Source organism: Equus przewalskii, chromosome 17 (assembly GCF_037783145.1).
Source record: "Equus przewalskii isolate Varuska chromosome 17, EquPr2, whole genome shotgun sequence".
In the NCBI taxonomy this organism is placed as follows: domain Eukaryota; kingdom Metazoa; phylum Chordata; class Mammalia; order Perissodactyla; family Equidae; genus Equus; species Equus przewalskii.
The window spans coordinates 77,284,830-77,297,464 of record NC_091847.1 but is presented as its reverse complement, the minus strand read 5'-3'; the positions used below and the strand labels follow the sequence as shown (position 1 = coordinate 77,297,464).

At 48.4% G+C, this 12,635-nt stretch overlaps 2 protein-coding genes across 14 annotated transcripts in view; one reads left to right on the top strand and one right to left on the bottom strand.

Moving 5' to 3' along the window:
• Positions 1-12,635, top strand: part of RAPH1 (Ras association (RalGDS/AF-6) and pleckstrin homology domains 1) — a 116,121-nt gene that overhangs the window by 76,164 nt on the left and 27,322 nt on the right. For 8 of the 12 annotated variants that reach the window (XM_070580795.1, XM_070580797.1, XM_070580800.1 and 5 more), the window contains 2 exons: positions 2,526-2,668; positions 5,181-12,514. In XM_070580795.1, the coding sequence (XP_070436896.1) occupies positions 2,526-2,668; positions 5,181-7,118 (2,081 nt within the window). In that variant the 3' untranslated portion in view covers positions 7,119-12,514. Of the gene's footprint in view, positions 1-2,525; positions 2,669-3,957; positions 4,613-5,180; positions 12,515-12,635 lie in introns of those variants that run through there. The other 4 variants (XM_070580801.1, XM_070580803.1, XM_070580802.1 and 1 more) reach the window with 3 other exon arrangements.
• Positions 3,397-12,635, bottom strand: part of ABI2 (abl interactor 2) — a 128,054-nt gene continuing 118,815 nt past the window's right edge. The window contains exon 11 of one of the 2 annotated variants that reach the window (XM_070580826.1): positions 3,397-3,997. In XM_070580826.1, coding sequence (XP_070436927.1) covers positions 3,954-3,997 — 44 coding nt within the window. In that variant the 3' untranslated portion in view covers positions 3,397-3,953. The remainder of the gene's footprint in view (positions 3,998-12,635) is intronic. The other variant, XM_070580815.1, reaches the window with a different exon arrangement.

Below are 12,635 nucleotides of genomic sequence, written 5' to 3'. Positions count from 1 at the left end.
TATGCTGTGATCACATTTTAAGATAAATGCTTCTTTCCCTTCAAAATGTTCCATATATGATATCTACATCATCTAAAAGGAGAATTTTTTCTTTGTTCTGACATCGTATGTTATGAAAGGAATAATTGCTTTAAGAAGTATTTGATTAAAAAGCTGTATGATGTGATTTCATCCCTAAATAAGTAAGAAAAACAAATTTAGAATGTGTTTCATGGGTTAGCATACATACATATATTTCCTAGTTCTGTGCACTGAGAGGGGCTAGGAGCAGTGACCCCAGGAGCAGTAAGACTGAGTGCCTGCATCTTGGTTTCTAACACCATTTTCCGGAAAAAAAAAAAAAGGAACCAGGGTTCTTGGGGAAATGGCTGAGTCTATGGCTGTGGCAGAGAATCTGGAAGATCAGCTTGGAGTATCTTGTAATGCCAGAAATGAAGGAAATGCTCCAAAAAACACAAGGATGAGAGTATGGAAAAGGGACACAGCAGCCAAGCTGAGAGTTTCCAGTGACCAAAGCTGGAACAGTTTGAGCAACAAAATAATATAAGATTATAACCCAAATTATAAAATACATAGCCATCAGTCCATACTGATAAAAATAAATTATTGAATAAATAAATGGGGAGGAAGAGACAAGTTTTGCATACAGAAGATTTCTCAGTGATCTGTGCAGACACCCTGCCCTCAGGAGGTGGAGCTTAACTCTCGCTTTAGTGTAAGCTCTGCAGAGTGGCTGGCTTCCAAACAGCAAGGTCAAGGGGGTCGGGGGACGGGGACCTTGACAGTGAGACCCCTGACAGATAAGACCTCAGCCGAGTGGTCAAGGTCAGGATCATCGTAATAAGTTACACTGATAGCGTGTACCCTTGATACAATGTGATGAGACTGGCATTTTCCCTCTCTTGATCTTCCTCCCCAAATCCCATAACCTCAGTCTAACCAGGAGAAAAATATCAGACAAATCAAAAACAAGGAAGTCTGAGAAACTGTCACAGGAGACATGAAAACCAGCTGTGCTGTGGGATCCTGGATCAGAAAATGGATGTTATGGAAAACTAGTGAAATCCAAACAAAGTTTGGAGTATAGTTAATAATACCGTATCGATGTCAGTTCCTTAGTTGTGACAAATGTACCAAATGTAACAATGTAACATGCTAATAATGAGGTCAACTGGGTGCTCGGTGTGCAGGAACTCTGTGCTAACTTTGCAACTTTTCTGTGAATTTTAAACTATTCTAAAATAAAACATTTATTAAAATGGGAAGAAACTTTTGAGACAATAGATTAGGAAAGGCAAGGTAACCATGTTGCAAGTAGGATTTTAGAAAAAGAAATTAAGGGAAAGATTGAGAAAAAAGACGCATGATATTTTTTAAAATGTGTATAGCACTTAACAATTCAAGTGCTCCCACGAATTATTTTATGATGTGGTACAATGCCTTTTCCTACTCCAGCATCATCTGTCTGTATACAGTGTGTAAAGTATTAGGCAGACATTAGTCATATTCATTCATGCTGAAGAGAATTCAAGGATTTGTGTGTTCCAGCCTCCTATCTTATAAGCTATTGTCCTAGATAGTAATTAAATAGGGATGAAGCATTCAGCTACTGGATGATCAAAAAAGAAGAAAACAGGCTAGGTTTTATCCTATGTTGCTAATATTTTGCCCTGAGGATATTGTCTTATCTTTATCCACCTATTATCCATAATAGTTTATGGCTATTATCTCTGCACTGCTCTGGCTAACTTGGCTGGACTTGCTAAATATTGCAGTCTAGTAATCCCAGAGTGATTGGATGCGACTGGCTTTAATATTTGCATCTCCACCAGATGCCACCAGATTGAGGTAGGTGCTTGCACATGGTTCTCTCATCAGACTTGGAGTCTAGTGAAATAATCTTCCCAGTTCCTTCACCCTGGATGTCAGTCAAAGATGCACTATATCCTCAGCCATTCCCAGCTCCCTTGAAGATGCTTCCGTGCCTTGCGAGGGGGCCAGGCTACAGTGGGGCTGCTGCCTTGCAGAGCCAATACCTGAATCCCTAGGAAAAACAATTCTCACGTGAGAGTCAAATTCTGCATACTGTTTATTGCTGGGGAAAAGGAAGTAATCATCATGTATAGACCTGAATTCATAAGTAAGAGCTACCTGGGATGGCCTGGAGCCAGGGGTATATAAGAAGATGGGTTCTCAATGTAATGAAAACAAGGTTGAAAAAAAATTCACTCATTTGTTGATGGTTCATTCATTCTCGTATTTGCTAGGAACTGATTTCTTGCAAGATAGGTTGTCAGGATACCAGTATGAACCTTTTATTCTAATTATCAGTCTGTCATGGTGAACTGTTTAAAAAGAATTGAGGTGTCCTTTTAGCCTTAAGATAAAAATGAGTAAAATTAACTTTTTGCTGTTTCTACATAGCATCTGGTTTTGTTGTAAAAGATATCTATCTAAACGTACATACTCACACCGTCAGAAGACTGACTTATTTAATCCTGTTTTTGAAAATCTATTTTAAACAGAGTCTCAGTCGAACCACTCGAATCAGTCTGATAGTGGTGTGTCTGACACGCAGCCGGCAGGCCACGCCCGCTCCCAGAGCATCGTGAGCTCCGCCTTCTCTGAGGCCTGGAAGCGAGGCACACAGTTGGAAGAGTCCAGCAAGGTAACACACCTGTGTGAATTCGTATGGGAAGTCTGTGCTGTCCCTTGGGTTTAGTGTGTTGCTCTTTGATTCCTTTCTCAGGAATCTTTCTTGGCCCTCTTTCAGTATTCTTTCCTTGACTTCCCTCAGAATTGGCTCTAATGACGTAAGATCTCAAAAAAACTGGCAGTTTAACTGACTTTATGAGTGGCTCAGATAAAAATTTCCTCCTTTCCACCCTTAATCAATTTGGATGGAGCAACACCATTTAGTGCTGGTGCCCAATTTTGTTCCAGAGAACCTGCTAATGGTTGATTATTTCTTTGTTATTAATTTCACTTATTCAGACTCATTCCTTTCTTTTTATGCTTTTTGGCATTTCTCTGCACTTTGATGAATTTTCTCAAATTACGGTTTATTTGGAAGACTAAATTCAAATTAATCTCCTTAAAATTTTGGATCCCTGAGCCTTGCATAGTAGATTGTTCAGTGATACTGAAGGACGAGTATAATTATTGCAGAACTGTTTAGAAAAATAGAGAGGTTTCTTTACTGTGGTTGAAGGGCACCATATCAAATTAACCTCTGAAGTTCTGTGGGCAAGGCTGCGTCTTCGACAGTTCACCCTCAGCCACCACTGAGGGACCAGTGGCACACCTGGCCTGACCATTTCATTAATGATCATTTTGATTTTTTCTGTTCTTTTGGTCTGCATCACTTATGCAAGTACACTCAGCGGGAGAATTCAATGGCCATTTCCCTCTGGTTATTCCTTTATTTGCATATGGGGCTGGTTAACTGGCCCTTGGGGGGGGGTGTGGGGGGGGGCGGGTGGAGGAGGCATTAGCAGCCCACTGTAGGGATGGAACACTTTTTTTTAGAAATAAGTATTTGAGAATTGGTTCTAATGACCTAAATTCTCAAGACACGACAGTTTGTTTAACTCCCTTCAGAAGCTCAGACTTCTGAGACATCTCCCTCCCTTTCCCCACTTAATCCACTTGGACAGAGCAGCACCCCCGGTGCCAGTCCTCTGTGGATGTCATGGAGAAGCAGGTTTCCACAGTTCAGACATCTAAAGCAGAGTCCTTTGCCTTACTGAATTTCTAATGGTGTTATCCGTGTGAATTCTAAGTTAGGGAACTACCCGGTCGTTAGGAGGGCGGCTAAGGTCCAGATGCTCTGGGATTGAGCAGCCGAGTCCGTCCTTCCCCACAGTTTCAGAAAGCGCATGGGCCCCCCACGCAGCAGGGACGATGTGTTGGAGTCTTGATCCTCCTGTGTGTTTCTTCTCCTGTTACCTGTCTCAGGTGCCAGATGAGAAGGCCAGCACAGCTAAGGTCCAATCCCCTGCAGCAGCCAAGACAGGGGCAAGTTAAGGTCAGGGGCTGTTCTTTGGAAGCACATTAACCTGGGTGACTCCTGTAACCAGATCTTGCAGACTAATGCTTTGACTTTGATGTGGAATTTCTAAAGAAACATGTGACTGTCCTGATGGGCATTAGAATTCAGCCCTGTAATGAGCCATCTAGTCTACTAACCTAAGCATTCTCCATGCTAATTAGATGTCATTCATAGTTGGAAACAAATGGTTTATCTTGGATCCTTACAGTTTGTTCAAAGAGCCAAAAAGATGTACCCAAAGTTACTAAACCAAGGGTCCTTCCTTTGCTCTTTCAAAAGTACTTGAGCCACATTCATGCATGAACAGCTCCATGACATAAATGACCAGATGTGGTAATTTGGGCGATGCCAAGCAGTGCCCACATAGGCTGGTCAGCAGGGGTGGACAAACTCTAGCTCCTGTTCCTTGATACATTTTCTTTAGTCTTCCCAAGTTTCCTCTCATTTTCTTCTGACATTTTCTGTGTGATACTTTTATGATCTTTTGCTGTAATGTTTATGAAGCATCTCTTTATGTATTTTCCAGTAAAACAAGTATAAAGAATGCCCCCTTTACCTGCATTGCTGGACTTCTGTGCATGTTGGATGCAAGTGTGTGTGTCACGCTCATTCATTCCTGTGTGACTGTGCACGCCTGTTCACGTGTCAGCTTACTAGTATCAAAGCCACCCTTGTTCCTGCGAGGCCCTCCCACAGCACTCCTGCGCCAGGGTGGCTCTGCTTGCTGTGGGAGCCGCTGGGGACTGAAGGGTGCACTGGAGCCCTCACATCTCCCTCCTGGGCGGGGGGGTGCCCAGGGCCCAGAAGCCCTCCCACTTGGGCAGGTGTGGGACACCAGAGGTCAGAAATCAGACCAGGAGTCACCATTCAAGCAGCTTTTGCAACGCTTTTTCAAACCTAGGCTATCCGGCAGTCTGGCTATCTGAGAATATTGTGGGTAGATGCATGGGCTCCATGCCCCTGTTGCCCCCGGGTCAGATTGTAGCCCTCCTGACATTGTCAGTCTTGATTATCACAGCTGCTGCATCCCTTCACCTGTCGCTGAGACTTGCTTTCTAGCTTTACAGTTAGAGCGCCTCTGTAACTGTCTGTTGTTCTCTCTCTCCCACCCCTTCTGTGCTCCTTTTAGGCCAGAATGGAGTCCATGAATAGGCCCTACACTTCACTGATGCCCCCTTTGTCCCCACAGCCTAAGCTGGTCACCCCCTACACTGCTTCCCAGCCTTCGCCGCCTCTCCCGCCCCCGCCCCCTCCACCGCCCCCACCCCCACCCCCGCCTCCCCCACCGCCCCCGCCGCTGCCCAGCCAGTCGGCACCGTCGGCCAGCTCAGCGGCTCCAGTGTTTGTCAAGTACAGCACGATAACCAGGCTGCAGAACGCGGCTCAGCATCCGGGGCCCCTGTTTAAGCCGCCCCCGGCCTCCACCGCACAGTCGGGAAAGCCTCAGATCCTGGTGCCCCCCAGCGGTGTGGTGCCCCCGCCCCCACCCCCGCCCCCGCCCCCCACGCCTGGCTCGGCCATGGCCCAGCTGAGACCCGCGCCCTGCGCCCCCGCCCCGCCCCTGAAGATTCATCACCTTCAGCACGGTACTCCAGCGGCTCCTCCGACACCCCCGCCACCACCTCCCATTCCTGCACCCCTCCCTCCCCAGGCTCCCCCCAAACCCCTTGTGACCGTGCCCCCACCAACCAGCACCAAGCCTGTGCCACCCTCTGCGACACAAGCTGTGCCACCCACACCTACTCCTCCAGTGCCCCCAGCAAAAAAGCAGCCCGTTTTTCCTGTTTCCCACGTGCCGCCCTCTCCCCCCGCCCCTCCTAGTCCAGTCCCCCCACCCACGCTGCCCAAGCAGCAGAGCTTCTGTGCAAAACCGCCTCCCTCCCCGCTGTCCCCGGGGCCCTCGGTCGTGAAGCAGATCGCCAGCCAGTTCCCGCCCCCTCCCACCCCGCCTCCGGGGGAGCCGCCGGCCCCGAAGCCCACCTCCGCCAGTGCAGCCCCGCAGTCCCCTCCTGCTGTGAAAGCCAAACCCAAGTGGCAGCCCGGCGCGGTGCCTGTCCCGTTCCCGGACTTCCCGCCCCCTCCTCCCGAGAGCAGCCTGGTGTTCCCTCCCCCTCCTCCCCCGGCCCCGGCCCCGGCCCCGCCCCCGCCGCCGCCCGCAGCTTCGCCCGCCCCGGACAAGGACAAGAGCGGGTCCCCAGGCAGAAAGCCCGGCAAGACGGGCAGCCCGGGGGCCAAGAAGCCGCCCCCGACGCCGCAGCGCAACTCCAGCATCAAGTCGAGCGGCTGCGCGGAGCAGCCCGAGCCCAGGAGGCCCTCGGTGGACAGTCTGGTCAGCAGGTTCGCGCCGCCTGCAGAGCCCTCGGGGTCTCCCGGCAGAGAGCCCCCGCCGCCCCCGGCCGCGCCCCCCAAGCCGGGGAAGCTCCACCTGCCCGGCGGCCCCCTGCCCGGGACCCTCCCGCAGGGGCCGGCGGCGGCGGCGCCCCTGCCGAGCGGGCGCGGGCGGGACCCCGGGGCGGAGTTCCCCTCCCCGCCCCCCGAGGCCGACTTCCCGCCGCCGCCGCCCGAGGGCGAGCTGCCCCCGCCCCCCGCCGACGTGCCGGCCGCCTTCCCCGGCAGCGCCTCGCCCAGGGTGGCGGTCGTCCCGCCGCAGCCGCAGCCGCAGCCGTGGGCCAAGGCGGCCGCGAGGAAGGCGCCCCCGCCCACGCGGCCCAAGCGCAACGACAGCACCCGCCTCACTCGCGCCGAGCCCGCCGCGCCCACCTCGCCCGGCTCCCCCAAGGCCGGCCTCGGCGTGCGGCCCGCCTTCCTGGCCGACCTCAGCCGGACCCTGCAGCGCAAGTCCGTCACGCGGCACGGTTCCCTGTCCTCCGCGCGCGCCGCCAGGCCCGAGCCCACGGCCACCATGGACGACATGGCGCTGCCGCCGCCGCCCCCGGAGCTGCTGTCCGAGCCGCAGAAGGCTGCCTACGGCGGCGGCCACCTAGCGGGCTACGCCACGCTGCGGAGAGGGCCGCCGCCCGCGCCGCCCAAGAGAGACCAGAGCACCAAGCTCTCCAGGGACTGGTAGCCGCCTGGCGGCCGCTGCCAAGCTATCTGTCAGTCCCGGTCGGCTCACCCGATCGATCGGCGCTCAGCTCCCGTGTTCACAGCCTCCTGGGATGATGCTGTCGTTCAGGAAGTGTCCGGCGGTGTGTGCGTGCGTGTGCACACCGCTATACATAGGTAGATAGTGTGTGTGTATATGTATATATATGTATACATATATGGATGTGTATATGTATATATATAGCTGTGAGTGATTCTATTTATTCCTTTTCGCTCCTAATCTGAAAATGGGTCTCGTGTATTTTGGGTGGAAGAGGCATGGAAGGAGGTGTGTGTCCTGTCCCTTATGATTTCTGTTATCGGTCATGTGGATTGGACCAAAAACTTTTAATGACTTATTTAGAAGGTATTTTATAAGTGTCCATGTGCGGCCTATCTGTGCATGTTGTGTATTATATATTAAGGAATAGATGTATAATGTGCTGTTTCTCAGTTTGAGAAGACAACCAGAATGGTGTATCTGTGGGGTTTCTGTTGGTTTTCTCTCCCGTTAGCTGAAGTTAGAACTGCTTAACTAACACTTGGTGACTGTTCATAAAGGGCACTTTAAATCAGGCGAGTCTCAGCTTCGTAGAACGGGTAAATGATGCGGGGCGGGGGGCGCCCGCAGGCACTCTGTGCAGGCTGTCACAGAAAGTGACTCCATGGGGTAACTAACGACACCGCCCGGATCTGGGAGGCGCTCCGTCACGGGTGAGGTCTGCCCACCATGCGTGGCTCCGAGTGCTGGGATCCTGAACAGTGCTTTTATCCTTTCCGAGAGCTTCGTGAAGCTTCATCAAGCGTGGTGTCACAGTCCTGGAGTTGCTTTATTGTAAGAATATCCGACAGGATGCCCCGGGATGCTCTAGTCCCGGTGTGTCTTTGGCTCACCAGTTCCCCTCTTACAGAGTGTGCTCTGGGTAGATGTTTTTAGGTATCTGCAGACAACTGCTCTCTCAAATAGACACAGCCTGTGTCCGACACGGTGCATCATTACGGAAAACAAAATCCCCTTCTCGAATGCATCTTTGTGTATTGCTCTCCAGAAGGGTGGGTGATGAGAAAAGAGAACAGAACTGGCACCCGTACAGGTGTCGTTAATCAGGTTGGATGTGGACTGTAATGTGTAATACAGAGAGTTTATTTAAGTATGGGACTCTCATGGAGGAGGAAGAACAAAGGAGGTTTGGGACGGTTTCATCCGTAGCTGCTGGAGCACACGAGGACCCTTGCTTGTTGCAGCCTGTCGTGGAGGTCTGTCCAGGTGAGCAGCTGTTCTCATGGAGTAGTCTAGTCCAAGCACAGCGAGTGACATAACATGCACGTGCAAGTTGGTACAACATGGAATCATGCTCTAATGACACTGTAATTCGGTATGCTTCACATTATCCTCCTATGTGGTTTTTTTTCCTGTGAATTTTCCTTGGTATATGAGAGACATGTGTATGTCTCATCAATTTATGATGATAAACTGACCATTAGGAATAAAATGCAATGTCAGACCTAGCCATCCCAGCAATGGTAAATGAGGACGTCTTGTAAGGAAGTCTGTGCCTGTTGTGAACAAGGAACAAGTGACGGCAGTACGGTGAGGCAGATAGTCACTCATTCAAGACTACGTGGCAGCTGTACTGTGTACACAGCCACCCCTGCAGCCCACTCTCTAGGAAGGTCAGCCTCAGAGCGGACAGTGCACCCCTCCCCGCCACGTCTCCAGGACGTCGTTCAGTTATTCATGTGCTTATGGAGCAATAAGAATATATACCATTGTGCATTTTTTAAAGCCCTGCTTCTTTAAAAAATACTTTTTGGATCTTTCAATTGTTCACAAAGTTTTCTGTGCTTGATATTCTTAAGCTTATGAAGTGACCTTTAACACCTCTGTATTGTTTAGGCCTGCACAGCAGTGTGGGTAACGTTTGAGTCACGTTTGGGTCCAGACGGCCAGCTCCACTGTGGCTCAGGAGTGAAGGACTTCCCCGTAGTCTTCTGCCTGCAGCTTTATATTCTAAGGAGCGCCCTCACTTGTGGGGTGAAGAATTATTAAGACTGTGAATCCAATGAGATAAATATACATCACTAGGGTTTTCTGTTGTGGTGGTAGTGGTCTTTTTCTGTATGAAGGTGGACAACTTCAGCTCTCCTTGAGGGAAAGGAACTGTGCGCCCTCCATCCTCCTGTGCCCGTCACTTGAGCCCTGAGTTACAGCCTCTGGGTTTTCGGCGTGGGATTTCCCGGGACTTCTTGCTTTGGTCAGTCCTGATGATGGCCATCCTGCACCGACGCTTCGAGAGTCTCATTCTCCTGAAAGAGCAGCCGTCCTTCAGAACTAGGCACCCCGAGAAGACAGCAGGGCCGGAGGACCCGCATAACGGTCACCCCGTCTGGCAGCTGGCCTGACGACAGGCTGTTTCCCTTTCCATTTCTCCAAAGACGGAAAAGACTATTAGTTTTTTTCCTTTATGTCTGAAACAAGTGAATCAAACTCCAAAATGATATTTTAGATTTTACTTCTAGTGTTCTACTCCCTAGTGGGGTTTTTTTAAATTAGAATTTGTGTTGGGCTGTGGTTTTGTGGGGCTTTTGAGGCTGCTATTAGTTGTGTAGCTGTTCTCTTCCTCTAGTCTTCATGGAAACACCTGCTGCCACATGACACTAGGACTGTGCCTTCTGTCACTGCCTTCTGCTCAGCAGCTCACCCAACACAGCTGCTTCAGGTCAAAGGGGAAGAGCCACAGCTGATGTGTCTGCACCGAAAGGCAAATGCAGGATGGACGCGTCCTGCTCTTAAGGCCGTGCACACACGTGCCTGCCTGAGCGCGTGACACCCTCAACTGTAATAATTAACTTGGATGATTTCAAAATCGGTCACCCTATGCTGAAAGCTTTGGCACCAACTCCGAAGGGCAGCAGAGCCTATTCTGTTAATAAACAACTGACAGCAGGCTCACTGGTGGTGATGGAAACGTCAACAGCTTGCCTTGACTACTCAAATACATCGTTTTCTTTAGCTGCTGTAATGCTGACTTGGAAAAAGTATTCTTAAGGTTTTTACAGATACCCACTTAACTGTAAATTGGTTTTTTTTTAATTTCTGGAACTTTTTAAAATGAGAAAAATAGCTAACTCCTAAGAAAAGTTACAAGAAACGATTTTCATCAGAAAATTTCAAACCAAGTAGTATAGACACAATGGTGTCCTCCAGCCCCCAACAAGGTGCTCCGGCCACGCTGCCCAGCCTGCCGCTGCTCTAACCATCTTGGAAGTCCCTTCCTGGTGTAATTAAGTTGACTTGCCACTGAAGCCAGTGCCGAGTTTATTAAGAACGTTCATCTAAACAGCACTGAAGGATGGTGAATCATCATTAGATCGGAGTGACAACTCTGACATCCAGTTAGTTTCAGGAGCAGCTATTCGGGAAGAACACAACTGCTACGAAGCGTGTGTGAAGGCGGCCAGGTTATAAAGTAGCCTGAAAAACCTTCAGGTAATGGTGCGGACTGATTTAGCTATCAGGTCCCCAGCCAAACCTCTGTCACCTTTATTCCTCAGCTGAAAGCAACTTTATTACAAACACGAGGTGATTTTTAAAAAGCAAGAAACTCTTTCCTAGTTTTATAGATTATATCAAACTTTCACATACCTTGAGAGCTAACAAATTATAACTGATGTAATTTCACCGATTTTATTCAAGTTTAGACCAATTAAACCTGTATGAGCCTGTATGATTACAGGTATAATGACGTGCTTTAAATAAAATAGGTATAATAATTTGGTTTTAAACACTGATGAGAGGATGTCTATTTCTAAAAATCACTTTAGGTTTCAAGTACCTTTTGGCAATTTGAGTTTTGTTTTATACACTTCACATATCATTTGCCTAAAGCCGCTGATCCCTGACCTTGTAGGAACGTGAGCACAGAGATGCAAGTGGAACAGAACTAAAGATCCCACTAGCTTTTAAGATTTTCCTTTAAAAACCCAATAGAAGAACATTTCTATACCTTTACCAGTCTGTCTCTCAAACTAAAAAAGTGCTCAGTTCTTAATTGTACCCTCGGAAGGTCTATATGTAAAAGGAAATCTGAAACTTAGCTGTAGGATAAACTTGCTGAATAAAAATAAGCAAAACAATATACTTGATAAATACTTGAAGGGAAAAAATCTCCAATTGGTTTGCTCTTTGCTTGTTGAAGTCATAAACCCTTTAGAGAAAACAGTGTCTGCTCTAATCCCCAGTGCCTTGAACTCTTTTGGAGGAACAGCATAAAACAAATCCAACAACCAAAATTTGAGGTGCTAACGCAAGAAGGTGGTGAGTATTTCTGTTTGTGCAGAAACAGGACGTAGGACTGTCCCAAGCGAGATGGCTTCATCTGCCTACACGGGGTCTGGCCGTTTTCTACCAAAGACATTTCAAGAAGCGAGTCGGGGTGATGGCGACGGCTGTGTGTTTAGAAGATGGCTAAGTTCACCAGTGAGCGTGCGAACACCAAGCTTGTCACTGGAAGCCTCACCCTCTTCCTAGGCGGAACATGTGAGCAGCACTTAGAGAATCTTAGCATTTGGGAGCTGTCCATTGTTTCAGTTTATTGTAACCTAATACCAAAAACTGCCATTTTCCATGATTCCCACCTCCTATATTTTTTGTCTCTACCTGTAAATAATTCCTCCTAGAAAATAAGCATTAACTGGAATGTTTCACACGATTTTGCTTAATTTTATTCTCAGCCACTAGTGAACTCCTTTTATAGAAATGTACATTTAAAATATCATTAGCTTGTGCTAAATGTAAAAACATTGTTTTCTGTTTTAAAGAAAAATTGCATATTATATTGAACTGGGATTGCTCCCTTTCTTCCCTTTAAAAAATGGAGTCAAGGCTCACACTGACATCTAGGCTGTGGGAGCTTTGCCCTAAATAGACACAATGTAGGAATATACTTTTTAAAGCATGAAAAAGGCGGCAAAAGGAAGTGCGTGATAAAGTACCCAGTGGAGGACACTGTCCAAATGATTATGCACAGCTCGCTCGGGAAAGATGAAGTGCCCATGTTTCTGTCCGCGCTCTCTGTTCTGTTCTTCGGCTTCAGTGTGTGCTCTCATTTCATGACGTGCCTTGCTCCCTGATTGTGCAAACCTATCTATATAGAGATATATATGAGAGAGATATATTCAGTACTACTGACGAGGTTTTTGTTTTACTGCTGGATTAAGTTATTTTCCGAGTTACTCTTGCCAGTTCCTGTCAGTGAACTATTGTAATGGCTTAGGACAGTAGTCACACAAGTCAGTGTAAACTTGTTTTTCCGTTACGATTTTCATTATGTCAGCTTACCCAATCCTTAATAAAAAGAATACATGCATTTCACTTAAGCCTGGGGACTGGACTCGCTGTTGTGGGTCGGCACCACTGAGGACCTGGCTTTTCTGTTGACATTGGGGGACCCAAAACGGGCTGTGCAGTAAGAACACACTGTGAAGGTAAAAACGCTAC